Consider the following 24084-nt stretch of genomic DNA (forward strand, 5'->3'; position numbering starts at 1 on the left):
ACCTGTTCCGCGGTGGACGTGTATAGGAAAGATCCACGTCGATGTCTCTATCCCAGATTCCCATAGCCACCACCACGGCCAACAATCTCGCCTGGACCGCCTATATCCTCCTCGATTTTCCAATTCTCCATATCTAGCAACTCGCTCTTTTGCGTCCTGGAATCCATCTTTTCCTTTGCGGCCCACGTCATCCGCAGCGTACGGTAGCCCAGCAAGAACGCCTTTTGCCCACCGAAATCATTGACGCCACCCTCATCCTCACCCCAAGCCTGCGCCGGCACAGCAACCCCAAGCCCCCTCCTCTCGGCACCCTTCCCGACCAGCGTCGCACCCACAACGCACTTGAACCCCGTCACGACATACAGCGGCTTCTCTCCTCTAGTCAGCTGCAGATACCTGAGCACGCCGCCGTGGTCCAGCGTCCGGGCGAGGTACTCCCCCGACGGCGCGAACTCGAGCGTGTGCACGCCGTCCACGACCAGCAAGTTATATCGCCCTTGCTCTTGGACGGCCACTTCAGCTTACTGCTGCTACCAGCTGCGGCGGGGCCGTCCTTTCTGAGCAGGCCCGCCCAGACGCTGCTTGCTGTTGCCGTTGGGATTGCTTCCCAGCTCACCCGCAGTCGCAGCGAAGCCCTTGTCGAGAACTCAGTCGGGCGCTTCAGACGCGGATATGGCGATGCGGCCGGCGTGGTTGAGCGGTTGGTCCGGCAAATGCGTCTCGGGTGGTGGTGCCGACGTTGGTGAGCACGCAGCCGAGGTGCAGGCGGCCGTTTGGCGGAGGGGGGATGTCGAGGGAGGCGCAAAGCTCGTAGATTGGCTTCATTAGGGAGGGGGGGTCGGATTCACGGCAGGGATTCTTACAAAGTGAAAATCATGAGATATTTTGGGATGCTTTTGGAGGTTTCGTCGTTGCATTCCATTGGTGCCAAGATACCCCAGGGGCTTGATATCAAGCTCTCTTTCTTTTTGCTCCCCGAGATCGCCAGATGCGAACCGCAACATGTTAGTGGGAGAGGTTGCTTCTGGTGCCACAGTCCACGGCGGTGATGTGCCAAGACATGGGGCCAATCGGATCTCTGTACTTCGACTCATGGGCAACTGGATATTTGACAAGCCTTTTCGGGGACAAGTGCAGGTTTTGCCGACGGAGGCTAAGTCGGGAGCCTATTCCCTTTGCTAAGCCACTAAAGAGTCCAAAGGTGGCATGGGAACGCAGGTAGGTAGGTATCCACCAAAACCAAAGGTGATTTCTGATCAACGCGAGTGCTGAACCTCTGACCAGGCAAGAGAAAAAACTGACTTGAATAAATGACTATATTATTTTGTTCTGCGTAAATATGGTATCACTGTCGCCCAGAACCCTTCACCTCCAGCTCTATTAACTCTTATATACCCTAAAACCGAAACCCAAAATCCGCTATCCCGAGATGCAAAGGAAGGAAACCAAAAGAATAGCCGGATCTTCCACAGTTCAACACTGGGGATATTTTGTGAGACCCGGTAGACGCGCCTTTCTCTAAATACGACTCAGACAAGAGGAAGCACACATGAAAAGCGCCCCCCGTCTATGAAGTGAAGTGAGGAGCATTAAGGATCAGTCCCATCAGCACACCACCAATGGTGCCGGCGACGGGGATGGTCATGACCCAAGAGAAGACGAGCAGGCCGACACGCTGGAAGTTGACGGCCCTGAAGGTTCCGTTGCAGAGGCCGACGCCGACGGTGGCTCCCGTGATGCACATGGAGGTCGATACGGGGAGGGAGTACTGCGAGAAGACGAGGACGGTGATGGCGGCGCCCATCTCCATGGAGGATCCACGGCTAGGGGAGTGGTAGGTGATCTTGTTGCCCATGACTGTTTTTTTTTACATTCGTTGGGGTTAGTATGATTGTTACATGCTATTCTGGAGAAGACGACTGTAGGAAATAGAAAACTCACCCTTCATGATGTTGTAGCCGTAGGTAATCAGACCAAGACTGATTGTCAAGGACAAAACTGCAAGCTGCCAAACCTCAACCTGCGCCTTGGATGCAGCAGGGCTGCCAGTCTTCCATGCGGCGTAGATGACAGCCCAGGGACCGACCGAGTTTCCAATATCGTTGGCGCCGTGTGCGAAGGAGGCGGTACAGGCGGTCAGGACCTGGACGAAGGAGTAAGTGTGCTCGACCTCGTTGCTATACTTGGCGGCGTTGGCGTAGACCCTGGCCATTCGCTCACCCTCGGGCGTGCCAGAGATACCGGACTGGGCAGAGTGGATGTCGTAATGAAGACCGTACAGGGCGCCGACGACCACCATGGCGGGAAGGCGCTTGATCAGGCGGATGATGTTGTGGCGCTCGTAGACCTGACCGGGGCCCATGGGGTTGTCGCGGAGGGTCCTCATGGCCCAGCCCAACGGGCCCTTGCCCTTGCACAGCTTGGCGTGGAGCTTGCGCTCGCCGTCCTCCTGGAGCTCCTTGTATGTCTTTTGCGGGCGGGCGGCCTCGGCCATGACCATTTGCTTCTCCGAGTCCTGGCTAGCCTTGTCGCCAGCGCCGTCGACGGACTTGATAGGCAGGTCGTTGCTGGAGTGCTGCGAGCCGGAGGCGGTGGTGGCAACATCGGGCCGGCGGGTCTCCTCCTCCTCCTCATCGTGCTGGACGACGGCGTAGTTGGGGACGCGGGCGAGGATGTTGTCCTGGTCGGCCGGGGCGGGACGCATGAACAAAAGAGGGCCCTGGAGGAAGTCATACCACTTCAAGGTGTAGTCCTTCTTGATGACCTTGGCGTGGACAAAGGGAACAAAGAAGAGAGCAGCCAAGAGAGCAACGCCGAAGCCGGTACCCAAGGTGACAGCGACGATGAATGATGGGGGCTTGGATGCAAGGCCCAAGGCGGGAGAGCCCTTGTAGACGATCGACAGGGTGCAGACAGTGGCGGCGATGAGGAAGAAGAAGGGCGATGTGTAGACGGCCCAGGGGATGGGGTCCTTACGCAAGTGAACGATGAGCTTAATGAGCATGAAGATGGTAGCGCCAAAGCCTGCTGAGATTGCGGGAGCCATGAAGAGACCGGCAAAGATGGCACCGAGACCCTTGCCGTTGTTCCAACCCCACTGAACCTTGCTGGCACCAACGGTGGCGACACCGACACCAGCGACGGATGAGATGAGCGAGTAGGTCGATGAGACGTGGGCCGAGTGCCTCGTGCACCACATGACCCAGGTTGAGGCGCCAGCGAGGGCGCAAGTGAAGGCGAGCATCTGCACGCCAGCGTCGCCACGGAAGGCGTCGTTGGGGATGATGCCGTTCTTGATGGTTTCGGCAGTGCGGGCTCCGACCGTGATGGCGCCCAACATCTCGAAGATTGTACCTAGGACCATGGCCTGGCGGTACGTGATGGATCGTGATGAAACGCTGGTTGCCCAGGCGTTTGCGACGTCGTCTAGAGGGGAAGGGGATCGTATAGGTTAGTTTTGATGTACATAATCTTATTGATAGAAAGAAGGAATCCAGTCGAGGTTGACTCACTTGCGCCATTGTTGTATGCATCCAACAGGGCAAAAAAGGTGCCAATGGCAAAGACGTAGGTGTACTGGTCAAGCATCTTGAAGAGGCTTTATGATGAACGGGGAATAGACAGAGCTATTTGGTGATACAATTAACAAGTTCGATCAACAAACTCGGCGGAGGGGTCTGTTCTTTTTTTTTTTTTGTTGAAGCTGAAATCTTCAGATGACCGAAGAGAGTTGACCCTGCCTGCTTGGAGAAACTCAAAGTCAGGTTTAGCTGTCAGGAATAGCGAGGGTGCTAGAGTTCTTATATTGTCGGATGTCAGGTCAGCTTGCACAAATTAAAAACTGATTAACCGATACCCCCCTTGCCCTCGGAGTAACCTTCCCAGGAGTAGGTAGGCCGTGGGTGTGTGTGCTGTGCTGTGCTACGGGAGTATTGCATGCCCGCCTGCTTGCCGCATGAAACGGCCGACCAACCCAATCCACATTAGACACCGACCCAGAATCTCGAATCCGATCCATCAGCCGTCTGCTGGAGAAAAGAACAAACAAATGCATCGCTGCAAAGCGACCAACAAAGGCAGGGGCCCTCGTGGCGACCATGACGAACGAACCCCCACACCACGATCCTTATTTTGTGCTCGACTCGGGAGCCAGTTGGCTACCAGCTCATTTACAATTTCAAGGCAATTGGCCACTCCCCAATTTGAATGGTGCGAAACAAAGTTAGAGCATGAGGTTGGTGGGGGAAGAAAAAAACTTTTGATGGCCAAACTACTACCCACGTGCGTCAATACTCAATGTGTCGTTGGATATTCTTGGCTCAAGCCTTGGTTCCCTCCTCAAGCTTGTCAAGGGGGGGGGNGGGGGGGGGTGCTAAGCCCCTCGAGAAGACCAAATTGCCGTCTTGGACTCTAGTAAATCTCATGACAAATCTCTTGTCAATAGCTTGGCTTGCTTGGGTCTTTTCGTCCCTGCTTGGCCGCTTGGCGCGTGTTTTTGTCGACCGAGGTCCCATGGAGAGAGAGAAACAATTGACAAAAAGGTTCAAGATTCGAGCTCAGCCTTAGACGTGTCGTCCCTATCAAGATCAAATCCCCACCCACGTGTAGACTGACTCGCATTTGGTTGGTTCGGAACACTTGCCGCCAAGGATGCGCCAAGTCCCCGGACCCACACCCTTCTCTACTGGGGTAGGTATCTCCAGTAAGCTTTCCCACTTTCCAGTACCTCTGTCCAGTCATAAGTCATACTTTGTAGCATGACCCCACCCCCAAACGACATGCCACTACTAGGCTAGACAAGGTCGCCCGAGTTGCTCCTTCATCGAAGCTGAAGAACAGAGACATGGAGCTTGGGTCTAGTTCTAGAGTCAGTAAACTCCACGGCGCCACCCGCATCCCTTTCGGTCATCATACATGCCAATAGCTAGCTGTTGGCCACCCGAGGGATCCTCCTCTCGACCGACATGCACGCCATTCGCCTCTATTGCCCACATTTGGTTACCGACTCGAAAATACAGGATTGCTTATGAAGTTATGACCGGAACAAAATAACATATTTTCTGCGACAGCGGCCTGAGACGCTCATGATTCGATTCAAATCCTAAAGAAACCTTCATCTCCAGTTCATTCTCAACCTGACACGCAGAGAAACCAGACTAAGAAGAGGTCAGAGCAGCATTAATGATTCATTCTTCTGCGAAATCTTCTCAAGGAATAATAGGACACAATCATGTCAGCCCACGATGTCCATGTCATCTGCAGATCGGACTGGATAAGGACTCGTGCTGTTTAAAAAGAAAGGCTGACCCGCCGTTCTGGGACATATTCCCATCCGAACTTTTAGACGGGAAATAAGGGAATAGGGGCCGTGGTGATCTCGACCAACATTCCATTCATGCAGGAAACTTTTAACTGGTCATAGGAGCAAGTGGTGGAACCTCGATGCTCGCATCAATCTATTTAAATGTCCGCTATTGGAATTGGGTATGCAAATTATCCATCCCTCTGGCCGGCCCCACAGGGGTTGCCTGCCTATAACTAATGGGTCTGATCACTGACCCATAGTGTGTCTGTTAAATGATCGCTTTGCACGTGGCAGTGTGATTCGTGTTCTCTGGTCTCCGTAAGATTTTGGGTTTGTCTGCTACAACCCCTTTATCTGATATGATATACCAACTCGACCCTTTTAACTTCAATGGCTCATATTCGCCAACTTTGTCCCATTTGAAATGTTTGAGGAGTCCTGGTTTTGCCAAGCTTGATTGTTTGCAGAAACTTACTTGCAGAAAGGTGTCAGCATGCTGCAGAGACCAAGAGATGCGGCCAAGAGCGCTACAAGTCTTGTTTCTCGGGATGTTTCTTGTCCATCTCATGGCAGGATCATTGCCGAGAGCTCTAGATCTGTAAGCCAAGCATTGTATTGATTGGGGGCACAGGGAAAACCAACTATCTCCATCCTCCGACCGAGAATAAGCCACTTTACGTACGCCACAAAGTCCTTCCCATTCGCTGAATGGGGCCTGTGCGAGAAAGAAGAAATAAGACTCCTCTAGAGTCATGTTCATGTCCTACAAATAGACCGACAAGACTGAGCCTGAAAACATCTCATCACGTGTTTAGGCCGCCAATAGGGGCCCTGCTGGGTTTTTGTTCATGGCGAACTAACTCTGAAATCGCCAACGGGCCCTAGTCTCGTGGCGAGCGGTATTATTTTGTTTTCCTTCGCAATTTGCAAGATAAAACAAAGTAACCAAGAAGCGTGCCTTGCCTCATTTCCAGCACCGCTAGGATTATGCCTCTGAGCCTTGGATAGTCCTGAATCACCACCGTCACTTCTGTGATAGCGTGAGGACCTTGAGCAGTGACGCCCTTACGGGGACCTTACGGTCAGATAGTCCATCCAGTGGAGAAGATGAGTTGATCCTGCTGATTCCTTGGAAAGCTGAAACCCCCACATGTGCCTGTATGTCACTCACTCTGCTACTCAAGTAAACCTCTTACACCTACTGTGTACCCCATCCGCAACCTCGAAGCATCTACTTAATGTGGCCTTGAGTAGCAGACTCCGTTGGGTTTTCTTTCAGCTTGCGAACGCAGTCAGCTATAAAGCGAATTTGTGTCTCGCCAAACACTCTCAGTAGATTTTCCGTCAAGGGGTATAAGTTTGGGCGAACGTGCCAGCTCTTCCTGCACAAACGGATACTCAGTATGATTTTCTGCATGCATTTATCGTCATCCCAACATACACCTCCCAATCAACTCCCGGACTTCAAACCAACCCCTTTTCACACTCCTCAACGGCGTTATTTTCAGGATAGGTGTACAAGTGCATGGCATGCCCGTGGTCATTCCCAGTGCTGGAGCGCGTTGATAAAACAGCGACGTTCAAAATCCGGATTGTGCAAAAAAGAAAAATTGAATGCAACTTTGGCCCATGGGTTTCTATCTCCTTACATGAAGATATATTCCTTTTTACCCCTTTACCCTTCCCATCTTACCATTTGGTTCCCAACAGCTGCAGACAGTCACATCCCTGGAGGCTGCGCCTCATGATAAATAGTCACCTGCATCTGGATATTGCCGATAATTGAGACGAAATAGAAAGATAATTTGCAGACATATTCCACTTTCGACCGAGCAACTGCCTGTAAACTTCCTTGTCCAGAATATCCGTTGCAGATGGGATGTCTCCAATCACTGCTTTCATTGTCCAAGTATTTAGGCAGGTCTAGATAGAGCCCAGGGCCAAGCTTTCCCGACCTCGCATGCGTGTCCCCCAAACATTATTTGTTTACGATGAGATGAGCTCAAAGGCAACGACCTGGCGTAGTTTATCGAGCATATTGACCCCGGTCCGACCAATCTTAAATCTTGTTTCTTTGGTTCTTTTTCTCTTTTTCTCTTCGTTCTCGTATCCCTTTCATAATTTCTTCCACTTTCAGCATTTCCTTATAGTCCTCCCACTCGCGGACTTCTTTTAAGTGCTTTACTTCCAACTTTTCGTACTTCTTCTTGGCTGTCCGTACGGCTTCTTCGTCTTTGGCGACTCGGGGGTTGTTATAACCCGGAACCTCTTTTTCCATGAATGTATAAAAAGGCAGCAATTGTGCCGGTTGGCGAGGGGAATTCGAATCGCTGGGTGAAGCCGTGGCGCCGCATGCCAAAATGGCTGCGAATGCAAAGATGAAGCGCATTTTCTTTGCAACTTCGAAGGAACTAAAAGGTAAAAAACGCGGAAATGATACAAGGTCAGCGTGGTTTTGTAGGCAGATGCGAATGTAAATCGAAAAGAAAACCAAGCTGATCAATAAGGTAGTTGACAAGTGCCACTTTTGGAAAAAAAAAAAAAAAAAAAAAAAAAAAAAAAAAAAAAGAAAACGGGAAAAACTCCAAAGCATCCTGATTAAATATTTCCTCTCTTGACATCTGACCTCATAAGCCTACCTAGTTCATTCAATTGATGCAGCCAAACCATGATTTCATGCAAGTGGATAATTTCAAGTATGGCACATCCGCTAAGCGACTCTTGCATTCTAACACTTCTAATTATAAACCATAATGTTCATCGTCGCATTGGTAGATTGACTATAAGTTGTTAAAAATAGTGACACTCTCAGGTTGATGGCAGTTAAAGCTTTTATCTTTATATTATCTAGCTCATATGAGATCCAGCAAATGCAAAACTAACAATGTTAAACAGCGTACCCAGGTAAACTAACCAACGTTCGGCAATATTCGAGCATTTGCCTGTAAAGTTTACAGTCTTTACTAACAAGTTTCTATAAATACCTCTATGGACCACTGATGAATGCCTATTCAATACTCAAATAGCTTTATCGCTTCTTCAACTCCCCGCGATGAAATTGTTGATGGCCACAGATAAAATGAAGATCCAAAAGATTCAGGATACTGAGTCCTTCGTGAAGCCGCTGGGGATGACTTGAACAAGCTCATGTATTAGTGACAATTGTGTACTTCTCTGGGATGGTGATGTGTCAACTTAGCACTTATTTTATTAACTTAGCCTTCAGTAATATGTCAGAGCGGCTCATATAGTCCTTCACAGCAGTTGGGCTTAGAAGTCAGACTTTGACACGCATGCAGCCAAAAGTATCTACCATTGATACCAAAGCCTCCGTTCATGTGTTATTCAGCTTCAAACCCGACAAATGTAATAGGTTAATCGCCTCAGATCCCACGACGACCGGGGCTCGAATGTGTGCGCCTTCTTGGTCGAATACAGAGCCACGATCCGTGTGTGGACGACACTCATGTCAGCCGATACAGCGCCCATGGCACCCAATAGATGGGGCTTAATCCTTTAACCATTACAGGGTCAGTGGTTAATATTTCCGATCAACTTCAAGTCCTCAAAGTATTACTTGATTTATTCTTTTGGACGGCTGTGGGATAGATTCGGACTTTTAAGGTCTCGGTTGAGAGTCGTATGATGTGAGCAACGCCGCTCGCCTTTGCTCTGGAACTGACCAAATCAGAGCTGGTTTTCTTAGCTCCCAACTATGAAACAGCCTGGGTATCCACTCCGCTGGCCAACGGCTATGTAATTATCTAGTGGCAGTCGAGGGATGCTTCAGAAGTTGGGTTATTATCTGCCTATACACTCATTCGTATAGTCTCGCGACAAGCATACCAATCTGAGGTGATATTGTTCTGTATTTTGGTAAGGGGACGAGCAACAGCTGATCCGTAAAGTACAAGACATTAGCATCGACGATGACGATGGTGGGAGGCTTCCGTACCTATACGATTAGATGTGGGTCAACTGGACCAGGCCCCAGATGGCAGCCTGCCGCCATACTGTGAGAACACTCATTTTATCAGCAGCCGGCTGCAAAATGCCAGGTGCAATGCCCAGTTAAGCCTCTTTTATTTGATAAACAATAAGCACCTTGATCAAGCCAGGGTTGGGACCATGATGAGGAACGTCTTGGTTGCGCATGACAATGCCTTGCACTACTGGTTTTCGCCAGGGAAACTCGTTTCCAAGCTGAAAGACCTATATAATCCAGGAAATTCAAATCCGAATCGTTAAATATGTGGCTGGTAGGAACCTGTCAGAGAGAAGGGGTACTCTCTGCAAATTCGACTTTCATGGGATGCTTCGCTTGCAAGTACCTTTACTCTTACTGCGTTGGTGCAAACGCGAATCAATACGCAGTGGGGCTCTCCTGACCCGTAAACTCTGCAGCCAGTAGCAGTGACGGTGATTGAAACACCACCAGAGGCAGGGAATTGGCAAGAAGTGAAATATCAACAGCTATCATACCAACAACACGGAGTTGTATACCAACAGGTGGCCCGATGCCAACTTGATATTCAACCGGATCAGATAGAGTTGTTATTGCTGGCCTAATGATCCCAGCCGATGCAAACACCGCAACGCACGAATGCTGTAGTCCCGTCCAACGCGTATGCAAAGAAAGTTATCGACCAGCTCATGGCCAGAGTGGAGAGGCTATGGCCAGTTGGTCATTTGAACTTTCGTAGCGTGATCCTGCCAATGGAATGAACAACGATGCTATACAATCAAAACACGCCTGGGGACTCAACAATGAACTTGGCCTACCAGGACTCTATGCTTAGTGGTGACTCTGCACTGGCGTGCCGCTCACATCAACTAGGTAGTTTCGTGGAGCCATGAACTACGTTCCAGCAAGTAAGCTCTTCTTCACGGGCGACAAGAATCTCGCCGCCATTCCCGGCGAGGGAATAGTTTTCACTACCGACATCACCCAGACCCTTTTCGCCCGGTATGCCTTCATTGTCACCAGACACAATACTGGGAAACCTGTCGGAACGTTATAGGGAGGCATTGGGTGAGGGAGTGAACTGCATAGGCGAGGGCGACCTCACAGCCACCAAGCTAGGGCTGGCAGGCAACTTAGGCCCTTAGGGGGCGGGGGCTTTCCGAACGGATAATCTGACCGCGTCGTGGGAGGCAAGCAGCAACCCGCCGTAATGCCACCTAAAAGACTTTGCAGCCAACCTGGTCGCTACAACCGACACCTTTTGAACTGATTGAGCTTTGTTCATGGAACCTGGGTCTCTCTGTGGATTGTGCACCGCCGCACCGGGCATCATCGATCAGGCTTGGCATTGGACGGATCGGAAATGTCTGTCGCGGCTTCGATAAGGGGCAAAAATTGACAATTGTAAACCCCGTTGGTAGCAGTCCAAATACGCCCGCGCAGGCGTGAGGAGCGAGTTGAAAATTCGATAAAGCAGTTTTCAGGAACCGAAGAAAGCGTGGGCACGGCCGTACCATCATCATACCCGCCCTCTCAGCATGCTCGAGGGAAAGGCAAAGCCGATAGAGTCTGATCCATGATGCAATACCTTCACTACCAGGAATCACCAGAGGGTCGGGGAGAACATGCTCCGTTGCCACCTATTCATGCTTGACATAGATTAATGTCCTGCAGAGCCAGTCTGATAGGGTCTCGGTTGCCGAAGAGATTAAGCGTACCGAGAAGGAGATGTAGGAGAAAGTCACGGCACAGAGAAGCGAAAGAAGGAAAAGATAGATAAGCTGGGCAAGCTGTGAGAGGCAAAAAAAAAAAAAAAAAAAAAAAAAAAAAAACACAAATTCCCAACGTATGCCGAAAGCCGACCGTATCCGGGAAATCTATAGTTATTCCGAGGGGCAAAGTGAACCGACAGGGTATCAAATCCTGCTCTAGTTAAAGAGGTGTGCAGTCTTCCCCGTCAAACCGTTTCGGCCAATCAAACAAGGGTTTGGGGCCAGATACGAATGCAGCTAGATGTAATTCGAGACCCAACAGATTTGTCACAACTGACAAAGACCGCGTGAAGATCTTTGTTATCCAGAGGAGCTTCTCTTCAAGATCATAAGCATATGTGGCGCGCAATTGTTATATATACTAAGAGCACTTTATACGTTCATAGAACTGGGATAAATAAGGTAAGTAATTATTTGTATTGTGATCAATCTGAAATGGTCATGTCTTGACAAACTATTCCCGATTTAACCCAAAGAGATGAGATGGGGGATAGGAGTACTACTATTGGCGGCATAACACGAAATAAATGTACCAAAAGTTAAGATTTGACGTGTAAGGAAGATAACTTGTAGAGGTTGTGGTCGATTTTATTCCAACGTTCGATTTTACCCACCAGGTATAGCCATTTTGGTCAAAGCCCAAGGCGGGGGACATGCATAACAACAACGGCGCTTTAGTTACCCGATCGGTTATGGGTAATCCAGGTTATCAATCTGATACCAACGGTGCAGGCCATCCTGCCGGCTACCGTACCGGGGTACCGGGCTAACCACCGTGATTGCCACCGACTGAGCGGCAAATTGGTCCCTTGCGATGATGATGGTGATTGGAACGGCCAGGTTTCGGACGTCGAGTCGGTTGTCAGCGGCGAAAATAAAATAAAAATTCGCAGGCTTGTTCTTGCATTTCAGATCAGTCTGATGGATATAGCTTCGATCGCCCCGTTCCCAATAAATAAGCTTATTCGTTGACAAGGCAATTAAGATTACCTATCCAGCTACAATTATGTATTAATATGGAGTGGTTGCTATATAAAGGACTTGATCTTGGTTTAGCAGGTGATTAAAGGCTCGATATTATTAAAATTTGGGGAAAGGTGGTTTTGCTTTGTTCTTTTTTATTTGGGTTATTTTATTTTTATTTCATGGCATCTCGTTCTGGTAATTTTTGGGGGTTGGTTGGTTACCGTGAACCGGTTGTCCTGGAAAAATCGACGGCTGCACGCAAAAGAAAAAGGCATCGACTCCACTGTCGTGTGACGTTGGCGCGTGGAAGCTTTACAAAAGAACCAATCTCCAGCCATCTATTATCAAGCTAATTCATTAGTGGGTCTCAACTCATGCGTACGTGGTAAGGGGGATCGGGATAAGGATTCCCCAAGTCCCCCCAAATCCGGTCTCCCCGTGGAGGACATTATCTCGTGGAGACAGAATACAAAAAAGAAACATTGGTTTTATCTCTCAAATGGAAAAATTTGATAATGGGACGCTTTTTGTCGGCGCAGCCCGGCGATTCGGCACCGAGTGGGTTGTCCTCCCCGCTTTTGCCGACCTCCCTGGACCATTCGCTTGCGGCTCTCTTGCCACAAAAAATGTGGATGTCAATCGATGAGGGAAGAGAACGAGCTGCCAGATTAGGCCTTCCGCCGAGAGAAAGCTGCCTCGGTTGGTTAGATACTATGTACACAAAGTAAGGTATCCATAGGACCATAGGGAATGAACTTTAGGTGTGGGGGCGAGTCATTTGACTGGGCATTCAGCCTGCATTGATTCCTAAAGTTTATTTCAGCTCTGAGCGAAATGATTTTGGACTGCATTGAAGTGCACAAAGGGGGGGAGAAGACTGACCAAAAATATGAAGGCCCACCTCCTAAACTCCTGGGAGGACAATTTATTTACTTTTCCAAACTCGAGAGGGACGATGGGCGTCATGGTCACCATTGGATGATGTCAAAACAAGTCTCGTGAAAAGGAATGTGCAATATCTTGTCGCGTCTTGGTGGCCAAGATAAGGCGTGGCAATCGGCCAAGCCGGGGCCTTATCGCTTGGCAATGCTTGAAGCAGTTGCTTGAACACACGGGTGCGCGGCAAACTTGCATGTTGTTACACAATGGGTTTGAATAAAGTTCTTACGCACATTTAGTAGGATTGGAAATATTGGGAGTAAGCGCCTAAATGATCTGACAGGTCGCATCTGCAGCCAGCCATCAAAACCGGTTTTTGTACGACGAATTGTGCTTCCTGTTTTGTTCTAGAAAGATGCGTCTGTTGCAAGCACCTGACCAAAGGCGGCCTCGACTGGGATTGGATGTCCTCCTCACGCGTCCACACCTACACCTTAAGGTACTGTATACCTTAAAGTTAGCTTAGATACCCTAGCTTGTTCCCGCAAGTCTCAACGGCCCCACATTCGATTCGGGTTGGTTCAATCGCGCTGTCGCAGCCGTGCCTTTCTCGTTTAGGATCGACAAGGTCAACTGGCGAATTATTCATGTCCCCCCTACACAAAGATGCCAGAACTAGACTAGTGAGGATAGCTTGTAGGGTGCCACGGACCACTTGCCCAACAGGGACTTCGGTCCTATCTCCTAAAATCTATTGCTGCTGAATCCAATCAAGCCAATCATTAATCCAATTCGCCCTTCACTTTACGAAGAGTGGTTCTATAAGGGCCGTTGGCTGTCAATTACAACGTTATCTTGCTCCACCTTGTGTTGGTCGTGGGATTCAGATTCACGTCGCAACGGTGAAAGAAAGGCTGGCAACTAGCGTCGCAACCGAAATCCATCAAAGTTACTGTCAAGTGTCGTCCGATGGAAGGACGACCCGACAAAAAGTGAAGATGAAAGTTGAGATCATCATTGGATTGCAACGGTCCATCCGAAGCGATGCTTGAAGCTACCAGTGGTAATGCGTGCGCAATTGAAATAAACCATTCGGTCTGGACTCCAACAACACAATTCTTCTAGAACTAGAACAGACAGAGAGCCCTAGGTAAACTTGTCTTGACTGTTTGCGATAGCCATGGGGAACACAACAAACGAGCTCTCGCGCCACGCGATCCACAGCTCGAGCGGGGTGGGGGCATTGTGCCGAGTTGCCATTACTCCGTAACGGCGATTAAAGTCGTAAAGCATGGGCTGGGCTAGATCAAAGTACCCTTGATTAAATGACACTGATAAGGGTAACCTGCGAGAGTCAGCATTCTCGCGTGCCAATCCCCACCCAGATAATCTGGAGAACAACGATTATGCTAGCGGGACAGCACGCAGGCTTGACCAAGCCGGGAAGGTGGTGGGTAAGGGGGCGTGGGAGTGGATTGCAGAAAGGGGGGCTAGTCTACTATCATCGCCTGGACCCGGGTGCACCTTTCGTCTGATATCGACCCTTAAAATACCCCGGGTCTCGCAATCGTTTTTTGTTCATTTTGGCATCCTTTCTTCCTTCATCCCTTCAGGTCAAATTCCTGTTCGCCAGCCAGGCAAGGACGTCGTAATCCATCCAAAAGGAAAACGACTACGCAGTCCACCAGCGACCATGGCAGTCACAGAGAAGAGCGTCACGGCCGACGGCGTGCCCGCTGTTGGCCATCCGGGGGAGCTCAAGGATGAAAAGGTCGTCATCGATGTTGACGAGGCCGATATCGAGGAGGAGGTATGTTGTTCAGAAGTCTTGGAAGCCCGGTGGTGATGTGACTGACCATTCTGACCTCTCTCTGTCTCTCCAGGATCTCTACAAGCCCCTTCTCATGGACCCGTCGATTCCTCATGAGGCGAACCCGCTTACCTTCCGTGCCGTCGTCGTGGGAATCATACTCGGAACCCTCGTCGGTGCTTCGAACTTGTACCTTGGTGCGTATCAGCCTGCTTACATGGCCATAGATCCAAGTTCCTAACCCCCCCGCAATAGGTCTCAAAACCGGCTTCACCTTTTCGGCCAACATGTTCGGTGCTATCTTCGGTTTCGGTATCCTCAAGTTCCTGTCTAAGGCGACCAACTCCTTCTTTGGACCTCAGGAGAACAGGTAAGCAGGAGTTATTTTCCATGACGAATTCGATAGCGTCTTGACATGGCGCGTTGTACTTGTATCAAATCCCAATACTGACACATAAGGGTAACCACAGTATTGTGCAAGCCGCCGCTACCGGAGCCGGAGGTATCAGCGGAATTTTCGTTGCTGGTCTGCCGGCCATGTACCGCCTGGGCCTCTGTAAGTGCCGCCCCCCCTACCTTCTTTTCTTCCTCGGATTTGCGACGAGGCTTACTGACCACAATCCTCCCCGCAGTGAGCAAGTCTCCTATCGACGACATTGGCCGCATGTTCACCATCACGATTGTCTGCACTTTCGTCGGTCTCTTCTTCAGCACTCCCCTGCGAAAGTTCTTCATCATCCAGGTCGCCCGCGAGCTGCGTCTTTTGTTCCCTTCGCCAACTGCCACAGCTCTTACCATCCGCTCAATGCACGCTGGAGCTGCTGGAGGTGTCGAGGCCATGAAGAAGCTCAAGGGACTTCTCATCACCTTCGGAGCTGCCGTCGTTCACCGTGTGGCTTCGTACTACGCTATCGGCATTCTTTACGATTGGCACTTTTTCACATGGTTCCACGTTAGTAGATAGATCCAATCCCTCATTTCAAAATCTTGCATGATCAGGACATGGCTAACTTGCTATAGATCTGGTCCGGCTACACATCCTGGGCGCTCAACATCGAGTCATGGGGGTGGTACTTTGAGGTCACGCCATCATTCATCGGCTCTGGTATGCTTATCGGTCTCAACTCTGCCTTCAGCATGTTTGCCGGTTCCTTCCTGGCCTGGGGATTCATCGGCCCGCTCCTTGTGCACTACGAGGAATGCATTGGTATCCAGGTGAGTTATCAAAACAATCTTTCCATGTCCCAAACATCAACAGGAGCTGACATTACCCGAACAACAGCTCTCGGATGATCCTAAATGGGACAGCCTCTACTCCTTTGCCTCTCTTTCAGGTCTTGGAAAGCGCAAGCCCTCGCCTCGTTACTGGCTCCTGTGGCCCGGTGTCATGATCATGGTGTGCAGCTCCATGGCCGAGCTCTTCATCCAGTACAAGGTCATTGGCGTTGCTTTCAAGGCTGGCTGGCGCCAGACCTGCATTGGCATCAACGACATTCTCGCCAAGCGCGGAAAGCAAAACGCCTTCTTCGCCGCGCAGGCTGCAAAGGGCAATGCGGAGGACTCCGGCTCTGAGCTCGTCCAGGACTCGGCCAAGCCCGAGGACCGCGTCCGGACTTGGATGTGGACGTCGGGCCTGCTCGCCTCACTGATCCTTTCCATCATCGTCCTTCACTTCCAGTGGAACAGTAAGTTTGAAAGTCCCGCAATAAACATGAACCACTCACTATCTTGTACGGCTCATTTACTAACCACATTTCATCTTTCACCAGTCGGCGGCGGCTTGACCATTCTCATCATACTTCTATCCTTCATCTTCTCCTTCCTGGCTGTCCAGATCGGAGCCGTTACCGACACGACGCCTCTCACAGCCGCCAGCAAAGCCGCCCAGCTCGTTGTTGGTGGCACCACCTCGGGCGCTGGCTTCGCTCTGGCCGACGCCCAGCGCATCAACATCATCGCATCCAGTGTTGCTGGTGGCGCCGCCGGTGTCGCTACCGATCTCACCAGCGACTTCAGGGTTGGATTCTTGCTTGGCACCCCTCCCATCAAGCAGTGGATTGCTCAGGCCGTCGGCAGCGTGTTCAGCGTCTTCATCGCCCCGGCATTGTTCGTCCTGTTCGCCACGGCCTACCCCTGTATCATCCAAACCCAGGGCGACTTGGACCACTGCGCCTTCGCTACCCCCTCCGTCGCCGCCTGGCAGGCCGTTGCCCAGGCCGTCACCGACCCCTCCATCTCCATCCCCAAGAGCTCCGGAATCACCGCCTGCCTCCTCGGCGCCCTCTCCATCGCCCAGGTCGTCTTCCGCCACTACTACCTCGTCGGCTCCCGTGAGAAGTACAGAGACTACCTGCCCAACTGGGGTGCCATCGCCCTCAGTTTCGTCATTCCCTCTCCTGTAAGTTGCCCAGTCGAGACTTTTTTTGAGAAAATCGTCAAATATTTGTTGAAACTAACAGTTCATTTTTCTCCCCGCCATTCAGGTCTTCACCAACGCCGCTCTGGCTGGCGCTCTCTTCGCTCACTTCTGGCGCAAGTACCGCCCTCAAAGCTGGGACACCTACGGCTACGCTGTCGCTGCCGGAGCCATCGCCGGCGAAGGAATGGGTGGTGTCATTGGTGCCGTCCTGCAGCTCGCCAACGTTTCGGGTGACCGCTACGGCACAAACATTGCCTGCCCGGCTGACTCTTGTTAAGATGGCTATGATTTTAAGGGTGGGGTTTGGCAGTCTGTTTTTTTTTTCTTTCTCTCGTTTTCTTTTTTTTTCTAGGAGACGATCTATGCGTTCACATGTGGTTTGATCCTTTCGTTATACCCCAGATAATCTACATAGGCGTTTCCTCAATACACAACAAATACTATAATGATAAACTCAATGTTTGAGGCAGCCCTTGACGTGAAGTCCATATCTCGATTGGCATTTATTGCGAAATCGATCTCAACCTTCCCAGTTCTTGGCTTTGTTATTTGCACCAGGTTCACTGTTGCGTCCTCTAGTTCCTGTTCATATGGTCTCGGATAAGAGGACATAAGAGATGAAAATGTAAAAGATAAGAAGAAAGTAAAGAATGAAAGGATAGAATACAGCATTAAAGAGAAGAGAAGAGTGAAGAAAGAGGTGATTGACCGATAGTTTTACTACCTGGGTTAAGTAAAATTATTAGCTTGACTTGTTCTGGGCATTCGTGTGACAGGCGGATGTATACTCACATATTTACACATGTCCGAGGTCAAACTCGTGCTGGATGAATTCATATTGCCGATAGCCTCATCTGCCATAGCAAATGGCTACATGGCGGATGACCAATGAACCGTAGCCTCGGCGTCAGCCGCAATGTCGATCGCTTCCCTGACAGCCCGGGCACCGGGATGGGCCTGGATCCAGTCCTCGTACTCCTGGCCCTGCAGACGAAGGGTCTTGACCACGAAGGCGACCTTGTGAGCCAGCTCCAGGCGCTCCACCTGCTGCTCGTTCCAGCGCTTGTTGTGGATCATGTTTGTGATCATGACGATCTTGCGCGCCTCCTCTTCGGTGCTGTGGGCGTGGTATCCCACCATCCCGCGCAGCTCATCGGTGAGACCCTCGACGCGGTTGTAGCTGATGCCAATGTCGGGTGCAAAGGTCTGGTACCCGGCGAACCGGTCCGAGTTGAGGTACTGGGCGATTTGGTTCACGAGCCGCGCGTTGGTCTCTGTGTTGTCGACCTGGTGCAGCGGGGGAATTTGGTCGGTGCCGAAGAGGGCGGAGAAGATGTCCTCCATGACGGCTTGGGAGTACTGCGTTGGGTCCGCTCTATTTACTTGAGGCTGTATGCCCTCGGTGGCGGCAGCGGCTGCCGCCATCTGCTGGGCCTTGGTTCCGGCGATGGCCTTTGCCAGCATGTAGAAATGGCTGGTTGCATTGAGCTCCCGCTTGATCCAGCGGACGGATGCTTCGCGGTACAGCTTCTCATCAGTAAGGCTGTTGTTGCCCTGAGAGACAAACATGCTCTCTTCCTGCCCGCTGACCAGATCCGCGTCAATTGACTCTTGGACGCCGGCCAGCAGTCCCTCTTCTGTCCTGAGGCTTGCCACTAGCTCCGACTGCCTGCGAAGGAAGCGCGCGTCCGCAGCTTCGTGGTCTCCCCGGACAAAGTCCAAGGTCCACTTGAAGAGGTGGTTGTGTCCGTGAGGGCCGTTGACGGTATCCTCTACGTCATCTCGGAACTCAGCTGGGACCTGGAGAGCCCGGGTTTGTGGGTCGTTGGGGAGACGCGAGATGTACCCCAGGGAGACATCGCAGACCTTGGGAACTCCTAGAGTGGCGCTGGTAGATGGGGTTGGCGTCTCCGGGTTGGCGATTGCGGGATCCATTGTTTCTGCTGGTATTTTGCTGTTCTCTTGACCAAGAACGAGCTCAAGAATGTCTGGACTTGACGATGGTGGGCACCAAGTCGAACGTCTGCCTCAGTCAGTTCGGCACGATGTTCTAAGCTTTGGTGGAAGGAAGAGGCCATATCGGCTTCAAGCTTACCAGAAAGAAGGATTTTCAAGCTTGTTTTTATTTGGGTCAATGTGTGTTGCGATTCTTGGACTTGAAAGCCCTGCCTTTGGAGTAACTTTGGTGTTCGAGTAGTTTATGAGAGAAGATACTGTCGTACCAGTCAGGTTTACCGAGAAGTAAAAGTTCAGACTTCCCTCGAAATGTTCGGTGGGCCACCAGTTTGAAAGAAAAAAGAGAGAGAGAGAACGAGGAAGGTAAAATTGGGAGTTTACGTGGGCGCGCTCAGGTTGTTTGCTTTGCACCTCGCGGCTTTGCATCCAACGACCCACGTCAACAAACGCGTTACCCTCAGCCGCTCTTCATCTTGTTATCAGTTTGACATTACCTGGCCGCCAGCTGGTTCTTGCTGTTAAAGAAAGCCCAGCTACCTTGACCATAGAGTGACCCCGGCCCCGCCTGGTCCCCTATGAGTTGGTTTGTAACATCTCCCCTCTTCAACCTACGTGTTGATATCTGGGTACTCCTCGAGACATTGCTGCCTTGCTTGCAGTCCATGTTTCCTGAAACTATCGGTCTGATCCCTGAGGTAGTGTAGTTGATGGTTATCAAGCCAATCAAAATGGTTGCCAATTTGATGCTTCCCCTTTCCTTTTTTTTCTTTTCTTCTTGTAGACGCGAAGCAGGACATCACTATGGCTATGAACCAATATAAATTGGGCTGACCTGAAAGACGATCCTGCATGCGGCTCCATTCACAGCCCGACCATTGAAACGACAGCTTACTCGGGTTTGCTTTCATTGTTAAATTATGCGTATGAACTATGTACCAGATGCGTTTTTTTTTGTTACCTTCTACTTATGTCTACGGCTAGTCTGAGATGTAAAAGGTGACATCAAGGTTTCTAGACTGGCTTGGTTCACCGACAGCGGACGAGACTCTTTGGATCACGTAACGCTTGGAAACTGTTACTGAGGCGTGTAAGATAAGTCTGTATCATTCCTCAAAGAAACCGTTGCTCTTTTCCACCCCCCATACTTACTTGCTGCTGCCATGATCATGCGAATATAAAACTTGGTGGACTTCCTCCGTAGGCTAACATTGGCTGGTAATCAAGCTCATCTTGCTGATGTATGTATGAGCAACGAACCGAGACAGGTGTCAAGATGGAACCTGAATTCAGCATGAAGAACGGTACGCAAGAGCCGGAGACTGAAAGTAATGGCGATATTTTCAGGAACGATGTATCTAGAATGAAGCTGGGTACTGACTAGCTTGCACGTCAGCCCGTCCACATATCTACGTGGATCCCCACCTTCAAGTGTAATCAGACAACAATGGATTGGAGTATCCATCTAATGGCCGCGAGCCTGACAAAAGATCACTGGCTGGCTAAATAGCAACAAAGAGAGTGGTATCCTTAAACACAGCTTTGTTATCGAGAGCAAGGAACGGCACTCGCAGAAAGCACTTGAGTGATTTGACTATCCAAATTGATGGTTGTTCACGTTTTTGTCGACGTCATCCATGTCAGTGAGACTGCCATGTAGTTCAAATTGGGTACCATCTAGGTACCTTGGCTATCTACATAGGTAATTTGAGTAGCTAGTTACCTTCAACCCACATACCTACCTGCCTCTGCTCAGATATCCACCTGGATAATATCTGTCTACCATATCCTTGTGCCTCAATCTCGGCTCCCTCAAGGCTTCCGCTTAAGCACCTGGATTTTTGTTACATGATTTGCAGACGAAGAAGAACCAATACGAGCAAGCTTGCGCCTGTACCAGCGCCACATAGTCTCAGGCTAGGGGATGCTCAGCCGCATCCATCTGCGACGCCATTGGAACGAATTGGTCTCCTGATTACAACAGCACCGCAGTGAAATGACCACACACGCCGGAGATTTCTCATCTTACTGGATTGGATTATCTCGTGGCCAGCAGTGCGAGCTTGAAACTCACCGCGCTAGTTAACAAGTAGTAGAATCTCGAAGCCCACGACCAGTGTTGGAGACGAGATATGCGAACAACGTGGCAGAACGTGCACCTCAATCTCGATATTTCCATAACCCAGAGTTTGTCCCTGGAGTCTACCGATGGTCAAGATGATGTCTGGGGGCAGTGGCAGACGAGAATTACTGGAAAACAGCCCTGGACGACGTGTAATGAAGCAAGGCAGTCGTGCTGCTGATTGCGAATTGTATTTTGCCTGTTCTGCGCCGAATCTGTAGTACTGCATCCCTGGTGTATTCACCCTGCTGGGGACTTGCTTAGTCCATACGCCATTTTCGGTAATTTAGCTACTGTTTCTTTGACAAGTATCGATACAGACCATTTTAAGGGAAGTTTTCTTTTTTACAATATTGACCCACAAGGCAACCAGGGGAAATTCCCCCGGCCTATAACTTAAGTGTATATAATTGTTCACTTACCTCAGCATGTCTGTTAAACTCTCTTTTTGGATCAATGTTTCTAGCAGGAGGTTCTCGGGTTCTGGGAGCCCTCCTACCTTAAGCCTTTAATTTTCATGATGATCACAGGTTTCACCAGCCGCTCCTTACCCATCACATCCTTCAGTTTTGCATTTTACAGACAGCAGCAGAATTATCAACCCTCCTCTGAGAGCTGGAACCCCGGCAACCTGTTACTATGGCCACCACAATTGCAGAAAAAAAACACGGAGAAGCCGTCATGGAGCGTGTTTTAACAAAACATTTCCCAAATGAGCTTTTAAACATGAGCAGAACTGCAAAGCAATATTAGCTCGAATACCAAAATCGAAGGCCAAAAAGAGATACAAGAAAAAAATACACATACACGTGCCGAACGCAACTCGCGCGGAAGTAGACAAACGAGCCTTGCACTACTACCTTTCGTTACATTGGACCAGCTACAATAAATAAGCAGTTAATCAAACACCATATGGCATGCCGAGCGTTCTCATAACAACTGCAGGGGTTACATGTCCTGGTACAATGGCATAGCCATGCGGTGGACAATCTCGTCCCAAAAAATAAGGGGTACAGTCCTCTATAAGCTTGAAACGGCATCTCCCCCGACCGAAACGTCAAGGTTCAAAGTCGGGGAGCGCGAAAGGGACCTTTTCGTTTCTCGATATGATCGTAAATATTGAAGAAAAGATATAAGAAGGTTACGAGTTGTAAAAGCTGTAAAATGTTGTTGGAAAGAAAACTAAGGTAAATAAGCGGTAAACAATAGTATTATAGGTTTGGTAATTCCTTATAATTAACAAGGTATAAGAACAACGAGATTTGCAAAGGCAAGAAATCCTTCTGATAAAGACGAAGGTATTGTTTTCGAAAACGATTAGTTTAATATCATTTTAAGTAACGAAAATATCAAATATTAAAAACTGCGTTCGATTTATTTATTTGTGTTTACCGCATGCGTTATTTTCACTTTTATTTACACGTTATATAATCCATTTACAGGATAATTAAATTAATTATACTTCAATTTAATAAAATAATATACATTTTATATAAACCTTAAAGTTCACAAGCAAAGAAAACTAAATTCCATCACGGCCTGGATAATATATCGGCTAAACATACGATAGCAATAAGAACATGGCAATGAAGAGCGTATAATATTTCACGACAATATTAGTTATACCAGTACTAGGATTATAAACTGTCCCTTAAGAATTCAGGATGGCCTTCAATGCCTAAGGTTATAGGAGTCGTTTTAAGCTGCGTGTAAATAACGTTTACGTAACGCTAGCCCAAGGATTCTCAAAGCCCAATCCCTCGGGGCTGTACGCTATAATCTAGGTGCTATCAAATCTGCCCATAACAAATACAAAATACGTAAAAAGTAAAAGGTAATCAAATAATAACAAAGTCAGAAACTATTATTAATAACTTTCACTTTATCACTAATTGATATGCCCAGAGACAGAGTTTGAGGTCTGCCCATTTTTAGTTTTTCCACCTTTTAGTTTTATATTCGTCTTTTCCTGACCCATTTCATGAAGCAATCCGAATCCTATTTAAAAAAAAAAAAGTGAGGCAACCAAATGTCAACTTCTTAGTTCGACAATAAAGGCTGGGGTAGCAAAAACAACGTGAAATAAATTCCAAAATGTGGCGTTGAAGTGCGACAAAGCCAACCACTACTACACAATCCTCCAGAGTCCAGGCATTTCCAAAGTGTTTGTAGGGTTGATAGTGTAGCCACAATCAAAACTCGTGAGACCCAGGGTTTGTGTAGGTGTTACACGGCATAATCCTCGATTTTCCACTCCTGGTATAAGAGGTTCGCAGTGATTACTCCTTTGTTTACTTTTTCTTTTTTTTTTTTTTTTTTTTTTTTTTTTTTAAAAAAAAAAAAAAAAAGCAAAGAAACAAAAATCGAATCCAGCGCCAGACTGTCCATGCGATCGCCGACGACAGGTCACAGGTGGAATCGTGGATCAGCGACTTGATGGGCAGCAGCGCCGAAACGGAAATGTCGACCAGAAGGATTCACCGCATCTCCAGGCCTTTGGTAAACGTGGGGCTACAGGAAGGCCTCTTTGACATGCAGGGCTCGAAATCAATAAACGAATGAGCAAATACAAATAATCTTGGTAATTTTTCCAAGGAACGGGAATAAAAACCAGCTGTTGAACTCTGTCGTTACCCGTAGCTTTCCTGGCCTGCAGGATAATAAATCAGTTATCCTATTCTCCTTATATTTGAACCAGACAGTAAATCTTATCTTATTCATCACGAAATGTTGCTATCTAAGGAAAACTTTGATCCATGGGCTGCGAACCACCCCCCACGCTGGAAATTTATCACAACCTGCTAGCTTCGCGGCCTATTAGTGACAACAGGCAGAACCGAGATGAAAATAAACAGATAACTGCCCCCCTAAGTCACAAAACTGGAAACGATCAA

The 24084-nt window shown here is 49.2% G+C and overlaps 6 protein-coding genes across 6 annotated transcripts; 3 read left to right on the top strand and 3 right to left on the bottom strand.

Annotated features, from left to right (window-relative positions):
* Nucleotides 1-47: 47 nt before the first annotated feature.
* PgNI_11413 (uncharacterized protein) lies at nt 48-825 on the bottom strand (the record flags this gene model as incomplete). The annotated part of the gene is made up of 2 exons (XM_031131380.1): nt 48-452; nt 667-825. The coding sequence occupies 2 exons, from the start codon at nt 823-825 to the stop codon at nt 48-50; spliced, it is 564 nt and encodes a 187-aa protein (XP_030977032.1).
* Nucleotides 826-1285: 460 nt separating this feature from the next.
* Nucleotides 1286-3742, bottom strand: PgNI_11414 (uncharacterized protein). The gene is made up of 3 exons (XM_031131381.1): nt 3513-3742; nt 1942-3426; nt 1286-1857 (listed from the first exon to the last, which is right to left on the bottom strand). The coding sequence occupies exons 1-3, from the start codon at nt 3586-3588 to the stop codon at nt 1568-1570; spliced, it is 1851 nt and encodes a 616-aa protein (XP_030977037.1). The 5' UTR covers nt 3589-3742; the 3' UTR covers nt 1286-1567.
* A 2056-nt stretch (nt 3743-5798) lies between these two features.
* On the top strand, nt 5799-6053 carry PgNI_11415 (uncharacterized protein; the record flags this gene model as incomplete). Its single annotated transcript, XM_031131382.1, has 2 exons — nt 5799-5903; nt 5937-6053. The coding sequence occupies 2 exons, from the start codon at nt 5799-5801 to the stop codon at nt 6051-6053; spliced, it is 222 nt and encodes a 73-aa protein (XP_030977038.1).
* A 4105-nt stretch (nt 6054-10158) lies between these two features.
* Nucleotides 10159-10414, top strand: PgNI_11416 (uncharacterized protein; the record flags this gene model as incomplete). The annotated part of the gene is made up of 2 exons (XM_031131383.1): nt 10159-10271; nt 10327-10414. The coding sequence occupies 2 exons, from the start codon at nt 10159-10161 to the stop codon at nt 10412-10414; spliced, it is 201 nt and encodes a 66-aa protein (XP_030977035.1).
* Nucleotides 10415-14579: 4165 nt separating this feature from the next.
* PgNI_11417 (uncharacterized protein) lies at nt 14580-17392 on the top strand (the record flags this gene model as incomplete). The annotated part of the gene is made up of 9 exons (XM_031131384.1): nt 14580-14696; nt 14770-14893; nt 14952-15066; nt 15167-15252; nt 15329-15648; nt 15717-15911; nt 15955-16381; nt 16466-17094; nt 17180-17392. 9 exons carry the CDS (start codon nt 14580-14582, stop codon nt 17390-17392), a joined length of 2226 nt encoding a protein of 741 aa, XP_030977036.1.
* Nucleotides 17393-17985: 593 nt separating this feature from the next.
* PgNI_11418 (uncharacterized protein) lies at nt 17986-19050 on the bottom strand (the record flags this gene model as incomplete). The annotated part of the gene is made up of 1 exon (XM_031131385.1): nt 17986-19050. One exon carries the CDS (start codon nt 19048-19050, stop codon nt 17986-17988), a length of 1065 nt encoding a protein of 354 aa, XP_030977039.1.
* Between the last annotated feature and the right edge of the window lie 5034 nt (nt 19051-24084).

Source organism: Pyricularia grisea, chromosome VI, assembly GCF_004355905.1.
Source record: "Pyricularia grisea strain NI907 chromosome VI, whole genome shotgun sequence".
In the NCBI taxonomy this organism is placed as follows: domain Eukaryota; kingdom Fungi; phylum Ascomycota; class Sordariomycetes; order Magnaporthales; family Pyriculariaceae; genus Pyricularia; species Pyricularia grisea.

Excerpts from the sequence above, each read along its gene's own strand:
- PgNI_11414 (XM_031131381.1), bottom strand. The coding sequence starts at position 3,588 with ATGCTTGACCAGTACACCTACGTCTTTGCCATTGGCACCTTTTTTGCC. Across the intron at positions 3,427-3,512 it reads TGCATACAACAATGGCGCAA|ACGACGTCGCAAACGCCTGG; the intron begins GTGAGTCAACCT and ends CTTCCCCTCTAG. Across the intron at positions 1,858-1,941 it reads CGGCTACAACATCATGAAGG|TCATGGGCAACAAGATCACC; the intron begins GTGAGTTTTCTA and ends AAAAAAAAACAG.